We start from the raw sequence: 14,230 nt of genomic DNA on the forward strand, positions 1-14,230 counted from the left end.
AACACTCTCAAGTTTCTAAAACTGTTTGAATTATATCTGTGAGTAAAACAGAACTCATTTTGCAGCAAACTTCCAGACAGGAAGTGAAAAATCTGAAAACGAGGCTCTGTTTCAGGGCCTGCCTATTCAATTGCCTAATATTTATCGATATGCATGCACTTCATACGCCTTCCACTAGATGTCAACAGGCAGTGGAAGGTGGAATGGGGTGTCTAGCTTGATCTGAGGTCGAACAAGAGCTTTTGGAGTGGCAGGTCAGGAATTTCCTTTCTCTACCTAGGCGCGCGAAGCACCTCCATATTGTCTTCTGATAAGCGTTCGGTATACACGGCTAATATCTCCGGCTCTGATTTTATTTGATACATGTGATAATAACATCGTAAAGTAGGTTTTTCAACCGAGTTTTATCAGATTATTCAACGTTTATTGGGACTTTTGGAGTTTTCCGTTCTTTGCGTCGAGAGAAATTGGGAACGTCATCAACATTGGCTAGCATTGTGGCGCGAATTCGACAGGAGAAAAGGACATTCTAAAACCAAACAACGATTTATTCTGGACCTAGGACTCCTTGTACAAGATTCTGATGGAAGCTCACCAAAAGTAAGAACAATTGATGATGTTATTTTGTATTTCTGTGGAAAATGTTATTTCTATTCTCCGCCGTTTTGGCGGGCGCTGTCTCGCAATAACGCAAGCTGTTTGTTATGGTAAAGTTATTTTAAAAAATCTAACACGGCGGTTGCATTAAGAACCAGTGTATCTTTCATTTGCCATACAACAAGTATTTTTATGTAAAGTTTATGATGAGTTCTTTGGTCAGATTAGGTGAGTGTCCAAAATAGCTCCGGACATTCTGGTGAATCGATGCTACATATTCACAATGTATAACCACGGTTTGCAGCTCTAAATATGCACATTTTCGAACAAAACATAAGTGTATTGTATAACCTGATGTTATAAGACTGTCATCTGATGAAGTTGGTCAAGGTTAGTGATTAATTTTATATCTTTTGCTGGTTTTTGCGAATGCTATCTATGCGGTGAATAAATGCGGTTGTGTGTTTGGCTATTGTGGTAAGCTAATATAATGCTATATTTTGTTTTCGCTGTAAAACACTTAAAAAATCGGAAATATTGGCTGGATTCACAAGATGTTTATCTTTCATTTGCTGTACACCATGTATTTTTCATAAATGTTTTATGATGAGTATTTATGTATTTCACGTTGCTCTCTGTAATTATTCTGGCTGCTTTGGTGATATTTTTGATGGTAGCTGCAATGTAAAACTATGATTTATACCTCAAATATGCACATTTTCGAACAAAACATAAATTTATTGTATAACATGTTATAAGACTGTCACCTGATGAAGTTGTTTCTTGGTTAGTGACTAATTATATTTGGTCGGTTTTGTGATAGCTACCTATGCGGTAGAAACATGGTGAAAATATGCGGTTGAGTCTTTGGCTATTGTGGTTAGCTAATAGAAATACATATTGTGTTTTCGCTGTAAAACATTTTAAAAATCGGAAATGATGGCTGGATTCACAAGATGTTTATCTTTCATTTGCTGTATTGGACTTGTGATTTCATGATATTTATATGCTATTATTTACTTGTGGCGCTATGCTAGGCTATGCTAGTCAGCTTTTACTGATGAGGATGCTCCCGGATCAGGGATGGGTGTTAAGTAAAGGTTAATATTATTCCAACAAGGAACACAGACTGAGACCAAGTTCTCTTTTACAGCTGGGCCCTGCATATACATGTTTACACATACAGTACAATGATTAAGAAACTACACAAGACGTACAAAACGATCACAGATAACACAAGAAAATACAGCAACATAGGTTATTCCCCTAACAGCACAATAACTTGCATTACCCGAAACAGTTACAAGCAATACAAAAAGAAATCCTCCAATAAATATTTAAAATGGGCAACAGGGGGACAAGAGTCTCAAGTTTAAATTTAGTCTGCAGGCTATTCCATAAGCAAGGAGCATAACAGGAAAAGGCAGCCATACCCAACTCTGTGGACATCAAAGGGGCCTCAAGTGTAATCCATGTTGAGACCTGGTTTTAGGAATTCTAATTCTAATGTTGATGAGTGATGATAAATAAGAAGGTAGCTTATTCAGAAGTGCTTTATAGACAAACACGAGAGCATGTTGTTCTCATCTCACGGACAGTGAAGTCCAACCCACATTTTGATATAAAACACAGTGGTGAGCTATGTAGCTAGTGCACCTAAGTGCGCAATGATAAGTAGTATCCAGCGATTTAAGTGTTGATGCCGTAGCATGCATGTAAATAATATCCCCATAATCTAACAGACATAAAAGTAGCTTGCACAATTTGTCTTCTATTTGTAGAGGAAAAACAAGTCCTGTTTCTATAGAGGAAGCCTAGCTTGATTTTTAGTCGTTTACAAAGTTTGTCAATAAGCATTTTAAAAGACAGTTTATCTTCCAACCATATCCCTAAGTATTTATATGCAGAGACCTGATTAATTCGAGAACCATCTTAGCTCGTAAGTGCAAGTGTATTTTCAACCAACTTTTTGAACCTATTAAAAATCATAAAATGGGTTTTCTTTGCATTTAAAACAAGTTTCATCTGTATAAAAGACTCTTGTAAAACTTAAAAGCTGTCTCCAATAGTGATAATGCTTGGTCAATTATCCTCTGCAACGGAGGTAACTCCGTAACTCAGGAGGGGGCTGAGCACGCACCCTTTTGGGCCCCAGTGTTGAGGATCAGCGAAGTGGAGGTGTTGTTTCCTACCTTCACCCCCTGGGGAGATGGCCCGTCAGGAAGTTCAGGACCCAGTTGCACAGGGCATGGTCCATACCCAGGGCCTCAAGCTTAATGATGAGCTTGGAGGGTACTTTGGGGTTGAATGCTGAGCTATAGTCAATAAACAGTATTTTTACATAGGTATTCCTCTTGTCCAGATGGGATAGGGCAGTGTGCAGTCCGATGGCGATTGCATCGTCTGTGGATCTATTGGGGTGGTAAGAAAATTGAAGTGGGTCTAGGGTATCAGGTAGGGTGGAGGTGATGTGAGCCTTGACTAGTCTCTCGAAGCACTTCATGATGACCGAAGTGAGTGCCACAGGGCGATAGTCATTTAGTTCAGTTACTTTTGCTTTCTTGGGGACAGGAACAATGGTAGCCATCTTGAAGCATGTGTGGACAGCAGACTGGTATAGGGAAATATTTAATATGTCCGTAAACACTCCAGCCTGCTGGTCTGCGCATGCTCTGAGGACGCGGCTGGGATGCCATCTGGGACGAAAAACCTGAAAATAGTGTGCAGCGACGCACCCCATCCAACCTGAAAGAGCTTGAGAGGATCTGCAGAGAAGAATGGGAGAAACTCCCCAAAAGTGTGCCAATCTTGTAGCGTCATACCCAAGAAGACTCGAGGCTGTAATCAGTGCCAAAGGGGATTCAACAAAGTACTGAGTAAAGGGTCTGAATACTTATGTAAATGTGATATTTCCCTTTTCTTTTTATTATAAATATATATATTTTTTTTTAAATTTTGCTTTGTCATTATGGGGTATTGTGTGTGGATTGATGAGGGGGAAAAAATATTTTATCCATTTCAGAATAAGGCTGTAACGTAACAAAATGTAGAAAAGGTCAAGGGGTCTGAATTCTTTCCGAAAGCACTGTGTGTATATATATATACAGTGGGGAGAACAAGTATTTGATACACTGCCGATTTTGCAGGTTTTCCTACTTACAAAGCATGTAGAGGTCTGTAATTTTTTATCATAGGTACACTTCAACTGTGAGAGACGGAATCTAAAGCAAAAATCCAGAAAATCACATTGTATGATTTTTAAGTAATTCATTTGCATTTTATTGCATGACATAAGTATTTGATACATCAGAAAAGCAGAACTTAATATTTGGTACAGAAACAAATACTTGTTCTCCCCACTGTATATACATACAGTTGAAGTCGGAAGATTACATACACCTTAGCCAAATACATTTAAACTCAGTTTTTCACAATTCCTGACATTTAATCCTAGTAAAAATTCCCTGTCTTAGGTCAGTTAGGATCACCACTTTATTTTAAGAATGTGAAATGTCAGAATAATGGTAAAGAGAATGACTGATTTCAGCTTTAATTTATTTCATCACATTCCCAGTGGGTCAGAAGTTTACATACACTCAATTAGTATTTGGTAGCATTGCCTTTCAATTCTTTAACTTGGGTCAAACGTTTCAGGTAGCCTTCCACAAGCTTCCCACAACAAGTTGGGTGAATTTTGGCCCATTCCTCCTGACAGTGCTGGTGTAACTGAGTCAGGTTTGTAGGCCTCCTCGCACACGTTTTTTCAGTTCTGCCAACAAATTATATGATTGAGGTCAGGGCTTTGTGATGGCCACTTTAATACCTTGACTTTGTTGTCCTTAAGCCATTTTGCCACAACTTTGGAAGTATGCTTGGGGTCATTGTCCATTTGGAAGACCCATTTGCGACTAAGCTTTAATTTCCTGACTGATGTCTTGAGATGTTGCTTCAATATATCCACATAATTTTCCTTCCTCATGATTTCATCTATTTTGTGAAGTGCACCAGTCCCTCCTACAGCAAAGCACACCCACAACATGATGCTGCCACCCCCGTGATTCACGGTTGGGATGGTGTTCTTCGGCTTGCAAGCCTCCCCTTTTTTCCTCCAAACATAGCAATGGTCATTATGGCCAAACAGTTCTATTTTTGTTTCATCAGACCAGAGGACTTTTCTCCAAAAAGTATGATCTTTCTCCCCATGTGCAGTTGTAAACCGTAGTCTGGCTTTTCTATGGCGGTTTTGGAGCAGTGGTTTCTTCCTTGCTGAGCAGCCTGTCAGGTTATGTCGATATAGGACTCGTTTTACTGTGAATATAGATACTTTTGTACCTGTTTCCTCCAGCATCTTCACAAGGTCCTTTGCTGTTGTTACGGGATTGATTTGCACTTTTCGCACCAAAGTACGTCTGTAGGAGACAGAATGCGTCTCCTTCCTGAGCGGTATGACGGTTGTGTGGTCCCATGGTGTTTACACTTACGTACTATTGTTTGTACAGATTAATGTGGTAATGTAAGGGGTCTACAATTTTTTTTCCGTGGTCTTGGCTGATTTCTTTTGATTTTCCCATGATGTCAAGCAAAGAGGCACTGAGTTTGAAGGTAGGCCTTGAAATACATCCACAGGTACACCTCCAATTGAATCAAATGATGTCAATTAGCCTGTCAGAAGCTTCTAAAGCCATGACATCATTTTCTGGAATTTTCCAAGCTGTTTAAAGGCACAATCAACTTAGTGTATGTAAACTTCTGACCTACTGGAATTGTGATACAGTGAATTATACGTGAAATAATCTGTCTGTAAACAATTGTTTTGTTAACAAGAAATGTGTGGAGTGGTTGAAAAACTAGTTTTAATGACTACAACCTAAGTGCATGTAAACTTCCGACTTCAACTGAATTGTCACGCCCTGACCGTAGAGAGCTTTTTATGTCTCTATTTTGGTTTGGTCAGGGTGTGGTTTGGGTGGGCATTCTATGTTCATTTTCTATGTTTTGTATTTCTTTGTGTTTGGCCGGGTGTGGTTCTCAATCAGAGGCAGCTGTCTATCGTTGTCTCTGATTGAGAACCATACTTAGGCAGCCTTTTCCCACCTGTGTTTTGTGGGTAGTTATTTTCTGTTTAGTGTTGCTGCACCTTACAGGACTGTTTCGGTTTCATTTATTCTCTTGTTATTTTGTTTTGTGTTCAGTGTAAATAAAATATGAACACTTACCACGCTGCGCTTTGGTCCGACTACTCTTCTTCAGATGACGAAAACCGTTACACACACATATATAAATATATATTAATGTATGTGTTTGTGTGTATATGTATGTATGTATGTATGTATAAAAACATAGATAATAAACACTGAGTAGCAGCAGCTTAAAAAATGTCAATGCAAATAGTCTGGGTAACCATTTGATGAACTGTTTGGCTGTCTTATGGCTTGGGGGAAGAAGCTGTTAAGTAGTCTTTTGGACCTATACTTGGCACTGCGGTACCACACTAACAAAATAACATGTCTCTTCTCTACCCCCCTCTCTCTTCTGACTGCCCTCTCTCTCCTATTCATGTTTGACCCATCACCCTCACAGCCCCCTACAGCGTGAGAAACCTGAGCGAGTCCTCTCTCACCCAGTATGAGCTGGATAGTAAGTCCTCACAGGCCTGCCTGCGTCTCACACACTCTGTCTCACACAGTCTGTCTTACACACTGTCTCACACAGTCTGTCTCACTGCTGATGAAACACAGTCTGTCTCACTGCTGATGAAACACAGTCTGTCTCACTGCTGATGAAACAGTCTGTCTCACTGCTGATGAAACAGTCTGTCTCACTGCTGATGAAACACGGTCTGTCTCACTGCTGATGAAACACGGTCTGTCTCACTGCTGATGAAACACAGTCTGTCTCACTGCTGATGAAACACGGTCTGTCTCACTGCTGATGAAACACAGTCTGTCTCACTGCTGATGAAACACAGTCTGTCTCACTGCTGATGAAACACAGTCTGTCTCACTGCTGATGAAACACAGTCTGTCTCACTGCTGATGAAACACAGTCTGAACAGCACAGTGCCCTAGTGCTGGTAGACACACTCATACACATTCACACCACACACAATTTCGTCATAAAGCAGAAATAAGTTACTCAGTGTGTTATCTGTAGCCATGTATATGATACAGTCAGCTGCCTTGAGTTGGAGTCATGAGGAAATGTATATGATACAGTCAGCTGCCTTGAGTTGGAGTCATGAGGAAATGTATATGATACAGTCAGCTGCCTTGAGTTGGAGTCATGAGGAAATGTATATGATACAGTCAGCTGCCTTGAGTTGGAGTCATGAGGAAATGTATATGATACAGTCAGCTGCCTTGAGTTGGAGTCATGAGGAAATGTATATGATACAGTCAGCTGCCTTGAGTTGGAGTCATGAGGAAATGGAGAGTGAAACTAAGTCCAATGGAGTCGTTGCCAAATGCTTTGTTTGTCTGTTCTGACAGTGTGCTCAAACAGACCACTACGTGAGCCCTGATTTAAAGACGCTCTGTCTATGTGGTTGGATTGTATTTTCAATAGGAATAGCTGGTAGATTTGCTTGTCCATTCCAAGTTTCATGAGCTCATGAACTTGTATTTGTTTTGTTAAGCAGCACAAAACCAGACGGTCACATATTTCAGGGTATTGCTTTCCAGTACGCAATAACAACTCAATTACATCCTTGGATAGACTCTAACTGCTGCATACGACATGTATTTGAACAAAATCAACAAATGTTTTTTCTGGCATGTATTGGTCGCCCCCATAAAATAGTTTTCTAACCTCAAGGGTCCTTTCTGGTTAAATAAAAGTGAAATTAAATATTGTGCTGGGTTGTTGGTTAATGTCAGTGTTGTTCCTTGTTCCCCAGACCTGAGCAAACACAAGCGCTATGAGATCAGGATGAGTGTGTATAACGCTGTGGGGGAGGGACCAACCAGCACACCACAGGAAGTGTTTGTAGGAGAGGCAGGTAAGTCGCAGAGTGAGGGAGTGAGGTTACACACACACACACACACACACACACACACACACACACACACACACACACACACACACACACACACACACACACACACACACACACACACACACACACACAATCTCTCTCTCTCTTTCTCTCTGCTTTTCTTGTCATTTCAATCATCAACTAAAAACAAACAACGGAGGACCTGAACAGTAGAACTATAGACTATCTGACCTCCCTGAACAGTAGAACTATAGACTATCTGACCTCCCTGAACAGTAGAACTATAGACTATCTGACCTCCCTGAACAGTAGAACTATAGACTATCTGTCCTCCCTGAACAGTAGAACTATAGACTATCTGACCTCCCTGAACAGTAGAACTATAGACTATCTGACCTCCCTGAACAGTAGAACTATAGACTATCTGACCTCCCTGAACAGTAGAACTATAGACTATCTGTCCTCCCTGAACAGTAGAACTATAGACTATCTGACCTCCCTGAACAGTAGAACTATAGACTATCTGACCTCCCTGAACAGTAGAACTATAGACTATCTGTCCTCCCTGAACAGTAGAACTATAGACTATCTGTCCTCCCTGAACAGTAGAACTATAGACTATCTGTCCTCCCTGAACAGTAGAACTATAGACTATCTGACCTCCCTGAACAGTAGAACTATAGACTATCTGTCCTCCCTGAACAGTAGAACTATAGACTATCTGTCCTCCCTGAACAGTAGAACTATAGACTATCTGACCTCCCTGAACAGTAGAACTATAGACTATCTGACCTCCCTGAACAGTAGAACTATAGACTATCTGTCCTCCCTGAACAGTAGAACTATAGACTATCTGTCCTCCCTGAACAGTAGAACTATAGACTATCTGACCTCCCTGAACAGTAGAACTATAGACTATCTGTCCTCCCTGAAGGCAGGGGGATTATTCTGCTTGTCAAGCTGATTTTGGCAAACATCTATTGAATTGGTACCATTAAGTTCATTCAGGTTTCAGGATGCATTCACTTTTCTTAACTTCTTATGGCTGCAGCCCGACACCGGTACACTTATGACAACAGCCAGCTCAAAGTGCAGGGCGTGAAATTCAAAATATATTTTTTTTTAAATATTTAACTTTCACACATTAACAAGTCCAATACAGCATATGAAAGGTACACATCTTGTGAATCCAGCCAACATGTCCGATTTTTAAAATGTTTTACAGGGAAGACACAATATGTAAATCTATTAGCTAACCACGTTAGCAAAAGACACCACTTTTTTTACTCCACCAGTTTTTTACTCCATCAGTAGCTATCACAAATTCGTCCAAATAAAGATATAAATAGCCACTAACCAAGAAACAACTTCATCAGATGACAGTCTGATAACATATTTATTGTATAGCATATGTTTTGTTAGAAAAATGTGCATATTTCAGGTATAAATCATAGTTTACATTGCAGCTACAATCAGAAATTGCACCGAAAGCAGACAGAATAATTACAGACACCAACGCCAAATAACTAAATACTCATCATAAAACATTTCTGAAAAATACATAGTGTACAGCAATTGAAAGACAGGCATCTTGTGATTCCAGACAATATTTCCGATTTATCAAGTGTTTTACAGCGAAAACACAATATAGCGTTATATTAGCTTACCACAATAGCCAAAAACACAAGCAATTTCCCAGTAGCAAAAGTTAGCGATCGTAACAAACAAGCAAAAGATATATAATTTTTGACTAACCTTGATTTTCTTCATCAGATGACAGTCCTATAACATCAGGTTATACATACACTTATGTTTTGTTCGAAAATGTGCATATTTAGAGCTGAAATCAGTGGTTACACATTGTGCTAACTTAGCTACTTTTTCCACAACGTCTAAACAGCAACGATATTTTTCTGACACGTTTTCTGACACACATATTCTGACCAAATAGCTATTCATAAACATAAGTAAAAAATACATGTTGTATAGGAAATGATAGATCCATTAGTTCTTAATGAAATCGCAGTGTTAGAATTCTAAAAAATAACTTCATTACGACATCCAGCTTCGGTATAGCTGAGTACCCCAAAGTTGGGCGCCCACGACTAATTCACATGCACGACAGATATATGAATTAGCATCATAAAATGTTTCTTACTTTTGGTGATCTTCCATCAGAATGTTGTAGAAGGTGTCCTTTGTCAAGAACAGTCGTTGTTTGGATTTAGAACGTTCATTTTCCCTCTCGATTTAGCACGCGCACTTGCCAAGTGGCACAAAGCTCTCCAAGTCAACAAACGGAAGAGAACGGAACACGGCAAAACTCCCGAAAAATGTTCAATAATCTGATGAAACTATATTGAAAAAACATACTTTACGATGATATGGTCACATGTATCAAATAAAATCATAGCCGGAGATATTAGTCGTCCATAACGACAGCTAAACAGAAGGCAAATCCATGTCCCCTTTCGCGCGCTCCAGAAAACAGAAAATGGACGGTCACGTCATACAAAGAGCTTTTATTCCACCTCAGACCAAGATAAACACGAAATTTCTTCTCTCACCGCCTCTTGACATACAGGGGAAGGTGTATGAAGTGCACGTAGACTCTTACGTATCATGCCCATGTATAGGCAGGAAGTAGAACAGAGCATCGATTTCAGACTTTCCACTTCCTGGTCAGGAAATGTGCTGCAGAATGAGTTCTGTTTCACTCAGAGAAATAATTCAAACGGTTTTAGAAACTAGATAGTGTTTTCTATCCAATAGTAATAATAATATGCATATTGTACGAGCAAGAATTGAGTACGAGGCCGTTTGAAATGGGCACCTTTTATCTGGCTACTCAATACTCCCCCTGCAGCCCAAACAGGTTAACTCCCCATGTCTTTGACTGTGAAAGCCTGGGAGTGTACAGTGAGGATGGTTTTCCCTGTTCTCAGCCAAACAGCTACCAGTCCACACACAGGCAGATAGACAATAGTGTTGAAGTGTTTCCAGGAACAGTGAGGCAAAAAAAACACTGAAAAGGGTTTCACTGAAATCTATTCTGTTTTTAATGTTGTTTCTTGCTTGATTTTTCGTCTTTATTTTTTCACAGTACCCACCGCCCCACCTCAGAACGTGGTCATCCAATCAGCAACGGCCACCCAGCTGGACGTGACGTGGGAGCCTCCTCCATTGGACACTCAGAACGGAGACATCCAGGGATACAAGGTGAAGAGGAGGGTTTCACAAGGATGGAGTTACCATAGAATTCTTATCATTTAAATAATTCCAATCGAAGTCATTCAAATGTAATGGCAGTTACACATGTTTGCTTCTCTTTAATCCCAGTGGGATTTAAAGGCCATCTTTGCTGTGGGATAAGATGTGTATGTTCTCCATATCTCCTCCTTCTCCCTCCAGGTGTACTTCTGGGAGATCCAGCGCAAGAATGAGACGGAGAGACTGCGCACCCTGTTCCTGCCAGAGGGAGGGGTCAAGCTGAAGAACCTGACTGGATACACCACCTACATGATCAGTGTGGCCCTCTTCAACGCAGCAGGGGACGGGCCCCGAAGCCCCCCAACCAGGGGCCGTACACAACAGGCTGGTAAGGGAGGGACACACACACACACACACACACACACACACACACACACACACACACACACACACACACACACAGGAGCTGTCTATCTTAAAATGAAAAGAAAGCAATTCTATTGACTCATTCCTCCTCCAACTCCCACAAACCATCCAGGGGTTTCTATCTGTGAGCTTTTATACAATGCACCTAATTGTTGCTGTCAGCATGCCAAGCCAGGAATGTTAGAAACCACACAGCATAAACATCAGTTCCCTTTCTATTACCTCTTTCAGTCTCTTGACTCATCCGCTGGTTCCCTGGGCAGTCTTGTTTGATATAAGATGGTATGAAAATGTTTAGAGGCTAAAAGTCATTTTTTTCTCCAAGCTCCTTCCTGTGGTTTCTTGGAAATGCTTTGTCTCTGGCTCAGTGTTCTAAATAGCAACAGAAGACAGTCGCCAGATAGTTTTCCCCTCCAATGGTCTTCCTCCCTCCCTTCTGAACAGTCACTGTAGAAATGTGTGTTTCATCCAATCCCCTCGTAAAAAGGAAAATGTTTGCAGTTTTCTGTGTTTGATATCTCAAGAGGGAGTGGAGGGGTGTAAGGGGCTGGTAGATACAGAGGGCTCTAGCCTTTTTGGTGGAAAAGACGGAAGCAGGTGACAAGCGTGTTGAGGAGAAGAGATGCACAGGACTGGTAGCAGGAGGCTCATCACACAATGAGAGCTGTGTTAGCTGTACTGTGTTAGTGTCACAAGCTCGTCTATGGCACTGTAGCCTATAGGCACTGGAGCCTGACGATATGATGGCTGTCATGGGAATAGAAAATGACTAAAAACAAACAACATATCCTAAATAGTTTTTGCAATGTCTTTCCAATCTTCAAAATAGAAATCATAACTCAAATTGTCCTGTGTTCTGAGGCCATCATAAAAAGGCTGTCAAAGTACACAATCCAAGATGTAGCACTACTGTCTATGGCCCCTAACCCTTAACATTTGACCCCTAACCTCTGACCTGTGTGTCCTTTGAATTCCAGCCCCCAGCGCTCCCAGCTTCATCCACTTCAGTGAGCTGACCACCACGTCGGTCAACGTGTCCTGGGGCGAGCCTACCTACCCCAACGGCATCCTGGAGGGCTACCGGCTGGTCTACGAGCCCTGCACCCCTGTTGACGGTAAGACACCCACCTCGTCATGTCCCACATCTCACATCTGACAATTCACAATGAATGCACATTTCTGAATATGCATCCCAAATGACACCCCATTTCCTATGTAGTGCACTATTTTTGACCTATATAGGGAGTAGATTGTCATTTGGGACACGAGCTCAATCTCACTGTTTGTGGCTAAACATCAACGATCCAAATAACTTAATAACTACATTGAAAACTACAATTTTTCATTACTGAATGAGTGGTGGCCTTCATTTTGTTTGTTGACACCAAATGACATGCTGAATCATTTGATAATGTTACTATGTTAACCCTTTTCAATAATTTCCCATATATGTCCCAACAACTGTTGGACTGTGCCTATGTCAGTGTGTGTGTGTGTTTCATGTTGTTCCAATCCATTCCCTGGGTATTAGCCCCATTTTAAATGTGGTGTGTTTGTCTAGAATCTTCCGTGGCCTGTGCCGACTGTCTTCACTCCCCCTCCCCCCCAGGCGTCAGTAAGATAGTGACGGTGGACGTCAAAGGGGCCCCGTTCTGGATGAAGATCAAGGACCTGGCTGATGGGGTGACCTACAACTTCAGGATCCGGGCCAAGACGTTCACATACGGGCCTGAGGTGGAGGCTAACATCACCATGGGGCCTGGGGAAGGTTTGTCTCTCTTTGGCTGTCTTTATAGTTCACTGAGGCCCAAATTCTAACTTGCAATATGCCCCCTTTTTTTTATGTATTTAACTAGGCAAGTCAGTTAAGAACAAATTCTTATTTACAATGACGGCCTAGGAACAGTGGGTTGCCTTGTTCAGAGGCAGAACAACAGATTTTTACCTTGTCAGCTCGGTGACTCGATCTAGCAACCTTTCGGTTACTGGCCCAACGCTCTAACCACAAGGTTACCTGCCGCCCCACTTAGCTCAACATTCTGTACAAATCTTCAATTAACATCAATGCATGATTTACAAATGTCAGAGTGTGCTGGTCTCAATTTAAGATTAGGCCCTGAATGCGCCATAATATTTTTGAAAGTATATTGAGGCTGCCTGACCCTCAAACCTTTCTCTAACCGTTGACCCCATGCAGGAGCCCCGGGGCCCCCTGGAGAGCCTTTCATCTCCCGGTACGGCTCAGCTCTTACCATCCACTGGTCCAACGGTGACCCCGGGAGGTCGCCTATCACACGCTACGTCATCGAGGCCAGACCTTCAGGTATATACACCCAACACGTCACATACTGGACACCACTGCTTGACTTATTCCTTTTAGCTTCTAGTGGAACTAAGAGCCTCAGCAGTGCATCTTCAGTGAACCCTGGTTCACATACTGGACACTTCCAGATTGATTCACAGTTTACATTCTTTCCAATCATGCAATCTCTTAGCCCGGGCCTGATACTTGCTTCGACAGGAATAATCTGTCTAATAGAGTGTCAATGTGTTTCCACAGATGGTGAGGCTCACTCTCTATTCTTTTAATGGAGTACTGATTGAGGTGCAGCAGAGCTTGAGACGTAGTATCACGTTTCATCTGTGATTGGGAAAGGGGGGAAAGGGGATACCTTGACAGTTGCACAACTGAATGCATTCAACTGAAATGTGTCTTCTGCATTTAACCCAACCCCTCTGAATCAGAGAGGTGCGGGGGGCTGCCATAATCGACGTCCACGTCATCGGTGCACAGGGACAGCCGTACAGAGGGAATAAATGGATGATGGATGTAGGGAGGGAGGCACAGAGGGAGGGAGGGATGGATTTCACTATCATTTGGGGGCACTAAGCCCCAGATGTTGAGAGTATTGGACTGACTGACATGGTGGGAAACCCCTTTAGGCAGCAGAGGCTTAGCTCCGTATGGATTACATTGATCTCCCTAAAGCAGGGCTATTCAAC

The 14,230-nt window shown here is 41.7% G+C and overlaps 1 protein-coding gene across 1 annotated transcript in view; it reads left to right on the top strand.

Moving 5' to 3' along the window:
* LOC120046834 (protein sidekick-2-like) overlaps positions 1 to 14,230 on the top strand; it is a 200,304-nt gene that overhangs the window by 150,483 nt on the left and 35,591 nt on the right. The window contains exons 33-39 of the mRNA XM_038992381.1: positions 6,178 to 6,234; positions 7,493 to 7,594; positions 10,695 to 10,810; positions 11,003 to 11,189; positions 12,205 to 12,342; positions 12,837 to 12,995; positions 13,425 to 13,550. Coding sequence (XP_038848309.1) covers positions 6,178 to 6,234; positions 7,493 to 7,594; positions 10,695 to 10,810; positions 11,003 to 11,189; positions 12,205 to 12,342; positions 12,837 to 12,995; positions 13,425 to 13,550 — 885 coding nt within the window. The remainder of the gene's footprint in view (positions 1 to 6,177; positions 6,235 to 7,492; positions 7,595 to 10,694; positions 10,811 to 11,002; positions 11,190 to 12,204; positions 12,343 to 12,836; positions 12,996 to 13,424; positions 13,551 to 14,230) is intronic.

Source organism: Salvelinus namaycush, chromosome 4 (assembly GCF_016432855.1).
Source record: "Salvelinus namaycush isolate Seneca chromosome 4, SaNama_1.0, whole genome shotgun sequence".
Taxonomy (NCBI): Eukaryota; Metazoa; Chordata; class Actinopteri; order Salmoniformes; family Salmonidae; genus Salvelinus; species Salvelinus namaycush.